This window comes from Parambassis ranga, chromosome 20 (assembly GCF_900634625.1).
Source record: "Parambassis ranga chromosome 20, fParRan2.1, whole genome shotgun sequence".
Lineage (NCBI taxonomy): Eukaryota > Metazoa > Chordata > Actinopteri > Ambassidae > Parambassis > Parambassis ranga.
Window position 1 is genome coordinate 11,956,105 of NC_041040.1, and position 11,322 is coordinate 11,967,426.

The 11,322-nt window shown below is 44.1% G+C and overlaps 1 protein-coding gene across 1 annotated transcript; it reads right to left on the bottom strand.

Annotated features, from left to right (window-relative positions):
* Positions 1-367: 367 nt before the first annotated feature.
* gramd1c (GRAM domain containing 1c) lies at positions 368-11,314 on the bottom strand. The gene is made up of 18 exons (XM_028433435.1): positions 11,188-11,314; positions 10,546-10,657; positions 10,193-10,316; positions 9,724-9,824; positions 8,737-8,832; positions 8,573-8,653; positions 6,784-6,896; positions 6,537-6,693; positions 6,299-6,458; positions 6,070-6,213; positions 5,869-5,987; positions 5,621-5,763; positions 5,445-5,548; positions 4,948-5,118; positions 4,520-4,586; positions 4,308-4,427; positions 3,888-3,993; positions 368-1,215 (listed from the first exon to the last, which is right to left on the bottom strand). The coding sequence occupies exons 2-18, from the start codon at positions 10,642-10,644 to the stop codon at positions 1,147-1,149; spliced, it is 1,974 nt and encodes a 657-aa protein (XP_028289236.1). The 5' UTR covers positions 10,645-10,657; positions 11,188-11,314; the 3' UTR covers positions 368-1,146.
* Positions 11,315-11,322: the final 8 nt, after the last annotated feature.

The window sequence follows — 11,322 nt, forward strand, 5'->3', positions numbered from 1 at the left end:
AGGTACACAAAACAACAGATACTGATAAAACGTTGCTTTAATCAGCATAATAAACCACTTTCTGCCTTCGATTGTTACATTTGTCCATTGGCATTTATACCATGTCATGATTTGAATCTTACTGCTCATGCACTGTAATCCCATCTCTCATAAGGAAACCTTGGAAAAAAATATGCTTCCTCTAGAGATGAATAGGGACAGGCTACTGATCAATATTTAAAGACTTTCATTGGTCTTGTATTTCAGCAGTGAAGGTACAAAGACACTTTTGGCTGTAGTCCAGTTTAATCTTCTGCTTCGTCTTTTTCCCCAGGTAGCAGAACACACAGTCTGTGCAGCACCTACTAAAAACACTACAGTCTAGACATGTAGTAAGAAATGTTTATTAAAACAGTGCAGGCAATATTGTACAAAAACAGCAATCAGTACTAGTCTCCATTTGCAGGAAGTGAACTTAACAAAACCAGACATTTTAGAAACATGTTGTAAACGTCATTTAGTGTTGACAGAGTGAGTGCACAGTACTCAGAAAGTCTTACGAACCCTTCACCTTTACGCAAATAACATCACCAACATCAACATGATTAAAACCACAGAAAATCATACATTGGCTCAATGCAGGGAAGAAGGACAAATCATCTAAAACACGGCCTAAGTTACAAGACCTGTGCATACAATTAAAAATATGTGCAAAAACCTGATGAAAAATCTATTTAAATAATGTTAATTTACCTACCAGACACAGAGGTGTGCACAGGAGTTTGTTAAATGTGGCACCAGGTTCATTAAAACAAGGTATGGCGGAAAAGAGTGAGCCAGAAGGCAGCTGCGGGAGCTGACAATAGCACCCTACAGAAATCTAAACCAGCTGCAGACTCTGATGTAACTTTGTCCTCCCAGCAGTCAGTCTCCAGCTGAAAAAAGAATACCCTGGCACCTGATGCCTCACCATAGGCTCTGGGGCACGTAACCCCCGGCAACACATAGCATGTCAGTGGTCTGGGGACATCTACATGGCAACATCCTGTGGATACCAGAGAGACTCCTCTGAGGCTGTTCAGTGCTGCAGTCCTCCTCACTGGGCCAGAGGTGGTGGTGGTGGTGGTGGTGGTGTCAAGCGCTCCGTAGTCGCCAGGAGTGATTGCATCACTGCGGCTCTGCTGTTCGATTGGCCAACGCAAAGTTCTGCTGCAGCACCACCAGAGAACTGCGGAGCTGTGAGGAGAAGAACTGAATCAGCAGCTTCAACACATCTGGCTTTTAAAAAGTGCAGGTATGCATGTGTTTGATGGATTCCTGCTGGTATTAATATGGAAAAACAACAATTCCATTTCTTATTTTATATGCAGTCAAGTTGGACACATTCATCCATTAAAAGAGAACAGGTTGATCATTTTTCTCGGTGTGTGTCTCCTCATTTGATGTATAGTTGTGAACCAAAGTACAGTCCCTGCTGCGGGTCGAGTCGTTTGGATGAGCAGTCATCACATTTTATTCTATGAAGTAGTTTCCTCTTACACATTCACAGCAGACAGATAAAGTTAGTGGATGGAGCCTCAGGTTAGTGGGGCTGATAACCTTTATTCTACAGTCAGCTCCTGCCTCTTAGTCAATTAAAGGACAAAATGACAGCTTAACAGGAAACCTCCCTGAAGCGGCCCTTCTAGCTGCCATCTGAAGTGCAACTCGCCATTTTCAGAATCTTTTTACTAACGGGGTGAGGAAGACTAAAAGTAGGCTCCGTCAGCATTAGCTATGGTAGCAACCCAAGCTGAATAAAGATCTATCTATCTATCTATACTAGCAGACAGATGTCATTTGAGTTCTTCTGTGCCTTAAGTAGTGTTATTACACTCAACAAAAATATAAACGCAACACTTTTGTTTTTGCTCCCATGTTTCATGAGATGGACTTGAAGATCTAAACTTCATTCCAGATACACAATATTACCATTCCTCTCAAACATTGTTCACAAATCTGTCTAAATGTGTGATAGTGAGCACTTCTGCTTTGCTGAGATAATCCATCCCACCTCACAGGTGTGCCACATCAAGATGCTGATCTGACATCATGATTAGTGCACAGGTGTACCTTAAACTGCCCACAATAAAAGGCCACCCTGAAATGTGCATTTTGTTTCTGCTTTATTGGCGGTCTGGGGACTCAGAACCAGTCAGTATCTGGTGTGACCACCATTTGCCTCATGCAGTGCAACACATCTTCTTCGCATAGAGTTTATCAGATTGTCTATTGTGGCCTGTGGAATGTTGGTCCACTCCTCTTCAATGGCTGTGCAAAGTTGCTGGATATTAGTGGGAACTGGTGCACGCTGTCGTATACGCCGGTCAAGCACATCCCAAACATGTTCAATGGGTGACATGTCCGGTGAGTATGCTGGCCATGCAAGAACTGGGACATTTTCAGCTTCCAAGAATTGTGTACAGATCCTTGCAACATGGGGCCGTGCATTATCTTGCTGAAACATGAGGTGATGTTCATGGATGTATGGCACAACAATGGGCCTCAGGATCTCATCACGGTATCTCTGTGCATTCAAAATGCCATCAATAAAATGCACCTGTGTTCTTCGTCCATAACAGATGCCTGCCCATACCATGACCCCACCACCACCATGGGCCACTCGATCCACAACATTGACATCAGCAAAGCGCTCACCCACACGACGCCACACACGCTGTCTGCCATCTGCCCTGAACAATGTAAACCGAGATTCATCTGTGAAGAGAACACCTCTCCAACGTGCTAGACGCCATCGAATGTTCGCATTTGCCCACTCAAGTCTGTTACGGCGACGATCTGGAGTCAGGTTAAGACCCCGATGAGGACAACGAGCATGCAGTTGAGCTTCCCTGAGACTGTTTCTGACAGTTTGTGCAGAAATTGTTTGGTTATGCAAACCAATTGTTTCAGCAGCTGTCTGAGTGGCTGGTCTCAGACGATCTCGGAGGTGAACCTGCTGGATGTGGAGGTCCTGGGCTGGTGTGGTTACTCGTGGTCTGCGGTTGTGAGGCCGGTTGGATGTACTGCCATATTCTCTGAAACGCCTTTGGAGACGGCTTATGGTGGAGACATGAACATTCAATGCACGAGCAACAGATCTGGTTGACATTCCTGCTGTCAGCATGCCAATTGCACGCTCCCTCAATGCTTGTGGCATCTGTGGCATTTTGCTGTGAGACAAAACTGCACATTTCAGGGTGGCCTTTTATTGTGGGCAGTTTGAGGTACACCTGTGCACTAATCATGATGTCAGATCAGCATCTTGATGTGGCACACCTGTGAGGTGGGATGGATTATCTCAGCAAAGCAGAAGTGCTCACTATCACACATTTAGACAGATTTGTGAACAATGTTTGAGAGGAATGGTAATATTGTGTATCTGGAATGAAGTTTAGATCTTCAAGTCCATCTCATGAAACATGGGAGCAAAAACAAAAGTGTTGCGTTTATATTTTTGTTGAGTGTATATTATGGTCTTTGGCTCTGATCAACAGAAAACTCAGTGTAGTTTGACACAGACTCTGTCCCAAAGGTTAAACACACACCGATCTGTACATACAGCATGATATAAAACATCAACTTTCTGTTTTAGAGGATTTATGTGCCGGGCTATGAGCAGAGATATGACAGTCTAGTTCCTCAGGCTGAAAGTGCCCCGCTGAGACGCTGACAGTGTCTTCCCTGCACTGAAGCCCACGCTGCTCTGTCCCTTGCTGTGCATCCATTCTGTCTAGTGACGAACACTGACCCACTCAAAACCACAAGCACACTGTATACACTGAGTATAACAATGGCCTCCTGCTTAGATGGATGTGTCCTAAAGTGTGCTACTCGTGTGTGTGTGTTCAAAGGTTAAAACAACATACCTGTTCTAAAAGGTTAATAGAGTCCTGCAGGACAGTTTTCAGCAGGTGCATCTCCTCTCTGGACCTGTACCCTGGTCCTGGTTTGGGCCCATATTCAGGGGCAAAGCTGTCAAAAAAACAAGGAAATACTGGAAGTTCATCATTTTGTGGCACGAATGCATCAAGACACACAGAAGCAGAAAGAAGGAACTATAAGGAGGCTGATGCAAGATGTGGCTTACATAACGCTCACTGAGACAGGCAAACTGAGTCATTAGAACAAGAACTCTCATGCATGTGGGCTATTTAAAAAAAGATGGAGGAAGACTGGCCCCTTCCCCCACTGTCCACCCACACCAAGACTTCTGCTTTCTAAACAATCATGGACACGACTGATACTTTCTATGAACACTTGACGCCAGCAGCAGACTGTCATCTGACCTGGCCTCGCTCCTCTCCCTCAGCCGATGCTTGGTGGTCAGGTACATCCGGTGGGCCACGTCCTCCATAGCCCACAACTTAAAGAACAGGCCCAGATTCAGCATCATCAGAATCAACAGACTGAGAAAGGAAGAAAACATCACATTTAAAGTGACACCAAGAAAATGTTATTCTTCACACCATGAATAAACCACATCAGGCTGTCAACTTACATCAAACTCATTCCAGCCACTATTGTAGTGGTGCTCCATCTGTACTGGCTTTTGATTTCTATGGGCCCTGAAATACATAACAGATAATTTAGGTCAATATGAGCACATTGTATTCTGATCACAAGATGTTTTCTCTCTGTGACGTCCAGCATTTTGCAACAGCTTGAGATGTAAATGTTGCAATTTTTCTGGGTGTGTCAAAAGTGTGAATCAATAGGACAATAACACAACAACTCCACCTACAATGATGCTTACTTGTTAAAGACTGAACCAGGTTCCATTTATGTCTGATGTCATGTTTAAATAACACGTTAGAAACAAGTGTACTTGATGAAAGTGTAGAGGTTCTCTAAGCGCTTCCTGTGTGTAGCTACATACAATATGTACATGTAACTTTGTTGTTCACATGACATTAAAGCTGTCAGTACCCATGGTGCCCTCTCTGTGTTGCTCAGGATCCGGCCCGTACTGCTTGTTGGGCTTTCCGTGCTCAGGAAGAGTCCGGCTGTAAGTCCGCCGCCTCCTCCGCAGGCCACCCATCTTCCCCAGCTCTCCTCCTCCCTGGTTCAGCTCTGCTTCCTCCTCCAACATTTCTGCTTCTACACAGTGACAGATGTGGGGCAGAACAGTAAACAACAACAAAAACCCTTTAAAAATGGATGCGACTGATGAAAGTTTCATGATTGGGCTTAGTGCTCTTAAAAAGCTGATAAGAGTGAAAGGCTGGCAGTAATTCTCCTGTCTTTTCCTTTTCTTTATTTCTCCATCTTGCAAATACGGCAATAACATGATTCACTGCTGCAAAGCCTGAAGTGTGCTGGAGGAAACGGTTCCTATCAGATCACAGATAAAACAAATCACAGGCTACAGAGAGAAGACGGGGAAGTTCATCCTCCACAGTCTACAGACGAGGCTTTCTACTCACCCAGCTGCCTGAAATAATCTTCTATGCCACTCCACGAGTTTTTGGTTATGAAGGACTTGATCAGGCCCCAGGGCTGCTTCTTGTACTTTACGTCAGTATACACCCTAGGAGCAGAAGAGGGGCTCTAATTTAAGGTCGCTTAGCATAAGTAGAAAAGTCATGTTCAAATATCTCACCTTAGCCTACACTTCCGCTTCGACGTACTTATGATGTAGTAGCGGTTTTGAGTGTAGAAGTAATCATGATATGGGACATCATGAGTGTACACTTCAGCATCCACGATGTAATACTGACCCTCCCGGGACTCTTTGTACAGTGTCTGAGAGATAAATGTAGTACAAATAAGCAGGAAGCCACAAATCACACAGAAACATCAAACATTTACTCATCCATTTACACTCCATTCACACCGATGTAAACACACCTGGTTCTCTGTGGCCGTGGAGAACTTCCCAATCAGAGGGTTGCTGATGATTATTGTGTAGTTCAGACTCCGCTTGGAGTTTCCAGAGGCGTCTTTCTGCCAGGCAGTAAAGCTGGGATCTGAAAATAAAAGAGGCAGCTCTGACTGAAACAAGCAGGGGAATGAACTGTGGATGTTCCCAAATATATAAACAGGGCTCACTTGTTATCTTACGGACGCTCATAAACCTGCGCACGAAGCTGGAATCTGTAAAGAGCAGCTCAAACATTTTGCTTGCGCTGATGTGGAACACCTTGTTCAGATACAGTCGACCCTGCACCTGGGAGAGACCAACGCGATCCTCCACTGAAAGACAAGAGGAGGATATAAAAATGATAAACCAGCAGAACACACAGCATGTCAGCATAGTGCTAAGGTTGCTTCCTGTTACCCTCTTCGTTGCTTTCTGAGCCACTTTGCTCAGACATGCCATTCTCATTGGCATTAAGGTCGAGAGAAAGCGAGGAGCGCTTTGAAACCCGCTCTGGTGCGAGGCGTTCCAGCGAGGGAACAGGGCTGTGCCGCTGAGATTGGGTGCTGCGAGGGTCGTCCTGAAAGAGAAGAGGGAAAATCTGAGTAGCACAAAGAGTTTAGATGTGCACAAAAGACATAAAAAAAACATTTCATACTGTGTTAGTGGAGTTCTGTGAGCCAAGAGGGGAAGGCAGTTCCTCCCCTTGAGGAGTGGAAGTCTCAAAAGGGCCATGCTCTAACCCAGGGTGGCGGGTGGAGGGGGTCCGCTCCAGTCTCCCAAGACCCTCATCAGCACCATGCCTCACTGTCAAGCTGCACAGAAAACAAATAACAGAAAATCACGTGTTCAACTGTGTGTGTTTAAGTGTGTGTGTGTGTGTACGGAGGTGCAGGTGTAAATACCTGCTCTGCATGTTTGATTCTGCTGATATGCTCTCCATCTCTTCATGGCTCAGGCCCAGATCTGATCCATAATGCTGTTTAACCATGTGCCACAACTCCTGGCTGCTCAGTGGCTAGAAGGAGGAAACACACACACTGATTGATCATCTCTGGCAGATAATACAAAACAATAAGCTGGTAGCAGGTAACCAGGAAACACAGGTAACATAACCATCCACACGGTAGGATTCACAGCCCTGTCTCTGAACAACCTGTAGACCTTATTGGCTCTAAACCGTTTGGATACTCATCTTACATTCTCTGTTAACCCCTGGCAGCCCGGCTGCGCAATCAACAAAACATTATCTGTGAACACAACTTAAAATACATGTAACATCTGCTGCGGGAAGGTGGGAACCAGCACGAAACGGTTTTTAAGCTGAAACAAACGCGAAGGAAAAAGAAGGCTGGAGCGTTTAAAGAGTCCGATGTTCCAAATAAACTGGTCAAAGTTCAGTATCCATGCAGCCAGGCTTTACTTACGTGTCAGAGGACATTTCCCGCTGCTGTCAGGCTCTCACCCAGTGATCTGTAACCTGGACGTAGACTAGCGCGCATTCAGGAAGTCTCACATCGACTTCAGCTGCGTAAAGACGCACCGCCCACAGATAAAGGTAAACAGCTGCTGTACCTGTTTACGCACAGTTCGCACGTCTGACGGAGCTGCTTTATTTTGTTGCGATGCCCGCGCACAGTTTCAGCTCCGACACAAGCGGAGCGTCCAGCGACGCAGTGAATGGTTAAAAGGCAGGTCGTCAATAATGAAAATGAGCCCTCATGGCCACACCTGGAGGGGGTCAATGAACTTTAGCGTGTTCAAACAGGTGTTTATGCTAAAGATCCCAGAGGACGCGCACACACACGGGAAGGCTGTCATGGTGCCTGACTCCAAAAATAGTTTAGACAGAGATCCAATTAAACAGCAAAAGCATTGTTACAAAACAGTTCACAAAATATGGTTTTTGTTTTGTTTTGTTTTTTTTTAAATAAATTAATTTCACTTTAAAACATTCTGCTGCACAAAAACTCTCCAAACAGAACGATAAAAGCAGCTGAAGTGTCAGCAGATTTAACTTTATAATAATCTGTGCTGCATTTTTAACATTGCTAGGCTGGAATTTAACTTAACCTGTGGGATTAAAGCAGCTGGAATACCACTGTGTGGAAGAACAATGGCAGTATAAGGCATAAGAACCAATATTATTATTTTTACTACTGTTTTGCCTCCAGTCTTCCTTAAATGCTTTATTTAGTAACTTTCATGCATTTCCTTAGGTCGCTTACATTTTTCTGAATATGTACTTTCTCTGGCTTGTGTTCATTTATTTGTTTACTTTTACTAAACTAAGTGAAGGGTAAAGGTGAGAGCTGAGTTATTCCAAACACTGGCTGTCTGCTGGGCCCATGATGTAACACTGCAGATCTTTACCCTATGTAACAGCAGAGCAGCCCTGATAATGTCAGCTGAAGACAGTCTCCAAATGCTCTCTGGACTGATTAGATAAACACAGGGTAAAGTCACAAACCCAGTGGGGATTTGGGTGGATTTGAGTATGGTAATCAAGGCAAACAGCAAAAAAAGTCTACACGGTTCCTGGAGATAAAAGACTGAAAGGATTTCTTTTGATACATGTAAAGTGTCAGTACTGTTGCGTGTGCAGGACATTTACTCCTACGTGAAATCTGAACATTGCACTGGTGAGTGTCTGAATGTGCTGTTGGAGGTGGTGTGGGTGGAGCAGGGCCTTACTTTGTCCAACAGTGCGTTCTGCCACATGCGGAAAACACCCTGGTAGCTCTTCTCTCTCGCTGAGAAGGAAGTGAAGAAGAGCTAAAAAGAAAGAGATAAACTGTGAATGTGTGCTTATCACATGTGAAAATAACTGAATGGTTGAATGTCTGACACCAACACACCTTCTCTGTGCTTGTGCAGACCTGGATAGCGTTGGGAATCAGGCGAGCCGTTTTCTCTCTGCTCATAGTTTTGATGTTTTTAAGAGTCAGTGCGATCTGCAAATGAAAGATATTATGATGCACATTTAACAGAGAATGGAACAGTACTTTGTGATGAAACCTCGCAGGGAGCTGTGACATAATTAGCTGTTGTTGCATTACGATGTAATATGGTCGACCAAGCCCGCCACTAGCGTAGCAATTAGTGTATCATCATTGTTATTTTTCTTGTTGCATCTTGGCCATCTGTCCTTGTAGTTGTTGCACATTATTGCAAACTTGCATCAGGAACATCTTTCCATGACTATGTTGCACGGCTGGAAATGTTTCTCATAATTTCTTAGTGTCACTTGCTCTAAAGGGGAATTTTCAGAAAAATGCTCAACTTTATCAACGGGTTTGATCACAACGTTGTCTAGGTGCATTTTTCCTTTTTCAACACACTTCTTAATGCAGTTGAGCATGTTTTACATTTGCTGTAGTGTTAGCATTTTACATTCTCTCTCTGTTAAGCACCTTGAAACAACAGATCTGAATCAAATTTTTATGTAAGGTGACCTTCAGCTTCCAGAAAGGCACCAACAAATAAAAATGTATTATTGTTATTAAAATGTTTACTTCACCCAGATGTTAGTAGCCAATAATTATTGTATTGCAATAATATATAATGTATAGCAATAAGTATTGCTACTTTTACCGAGCAGAACGACTTTCACTTGATTTTCTAAAGGAGACGAGGGCCAAACGGCGCTCTTTAGCTCTGGGTGTAAAGAGCTAATTATGGGTGCAATTAGCCACCCCGTGTGTGAAATTATAGAAAAGAAGAATGTTATCATCTTGAAAATATAATCTTACACTGCAGCATGTCTGTTCTGCTGCTTTGTCTGCATGTCTCTGTTGTGTAAACAGCAGGCTCTTACAGCCTGTCCTCCCCCACAGTCTCATTACCTTGGTACCCCAAAACACATTGCTGTAGAAACAGAGCCAGTTCCCTGAGAGGTAGAGGCGTCCCTGAAGGAGGATGTCTCGCTGGAGGGCACATGGATAGTCTGAGAAAAAATACACAGGACTGGTGAAGTAAATAAAGAATTTAAATTCCACAAGCCAAAAACATTTTTTATATTTGGCAGGGAAAGCATGTTTGACTGCTTTTCTTAAAGAAAGGCCCGCCATGATGATACCAGTTACTTGATACTTGTTTTTTTTTTTAAATATTGATTACATAAGATGACATTGTGAGTTAAACAACATGGCAGAGGTCAGGTAAGGTGTTCCTGTGCATCCATTCAGCTCCACACTTTTATCAGACAGTCCCTTCCTAAAGTTGTAGTTTAGCAGGTGGATGTTGGTTAACTGCTACAATGTGATGTGAAGGCCAGTGTTGGAATCTACTTTTGAACACTTATCAGTAGCTCACCCACAATGAGTCTCTCTGATTCAGGCAATTCTTTGAACAACTTCTTAAACTCCTCCAGCCTCTGTTTGTAGGATGTGACAGGCGTTTGTGGCGCTGCCAGGCACTGTCCCTGAGGGTCCGAACTCTGACAGGAGAGGAGACATGGACATTACTGAGACAGAAATAGACAATAAATCAGTGCAAATCAAAGTAAAGTTTGGTAAACAGAGGGTAAACATTTGGACTGAGAAGCATCACAGACCACAAGGTGGCAGTGAGAGGTCCTGTACTTTTAATGTCAAGTAAAAGTCAAATGCTGAGTTTCAGCAGCATCATAGCTCTGTGTGTCTGTGTGGTGATTTTTTTCCTCTTACATCTTCTTCATCAGAACTCCACCTGAAATCCACCAGGGATGCGGTTTCATCTGTAATGTCATCACTCCCCACTCCTGACCGGTTTGATACCTGGTCCATCTGCTCTGATGCACTGCTCAGATAAGAAGAAACAGAATGCCGTGAGTGACTTTAAGCATCAGTGAAAACTTCAGTGGAAGAAAACATCTTGTTGGTCTTTTGAGGGCTGAATTTTTAAGGAGCAGTTTCTCTGCGGAAAATGTCATCAAACAGGGATATCAGCAGAGCCACGGGGGAAGTCATTAGCACTGCGACAGAACTGGTTTGACGGAAGAAGCTCACTGAGGATGCGTAGTCATGCCAGTGAAGTGAATCCTTTGTGCACACATGACTATCCTTCCAAACATTCGTGCTGAAACACACTAACAGCGCGCAGGTTTCCTCCTCTCCTCGCTGCTTGATTGGCTTCAATGATATGAAGCATCAGTTAACGTGAATGTCACGTTTTCTCGGACAAAGAGGCTGAAGAAAGTTAACGATCAGATACGCAAAAAAGCCACGCGCTGTTATCAACGCGCGCCCGCATACACGCTTTTACGCACAGGCGCGTTTAATCTCTCGATCTCCACAGACGACACAAAACTGCAGCTGCGAGTCATTTACCTGACACGGAGTGGACCCAGGATTCCTGTTCTCAGTGCCGCTAAGGTTTAAAAGTAAAAAAAAGACAGTTTGTTCCACGCAGTTCCAAAGCTCTGCTGCTCAGGTAAACGTGCTCCTCACTCCTCCTGTTGCAGG

Bases quoted from the DNA above. Each gene is read 5' to 3' on its own strand.
- gramd1c (XM_028433435.1), bottom strand. From the start codon at position 10,644: ATGGACCAGGTATCAAACCGGTCAGGAGTGGGGAGTGATGACATTACA. The intron at 4,587-4,947 runs GTACTGACAGCT...TATGTATTTCAG, and splicing joins ACACAGAGAGGGCACCATGG to GGCCCATAGAAATCAAAAGC. The intron at 3,994-4,307 runs GTCAGATGACAG...TTTTTTTGACAG, and splicing joins AGGGAGAGGAGCGAGGCCAG to CTTTGCCCCTGAATATGGGC.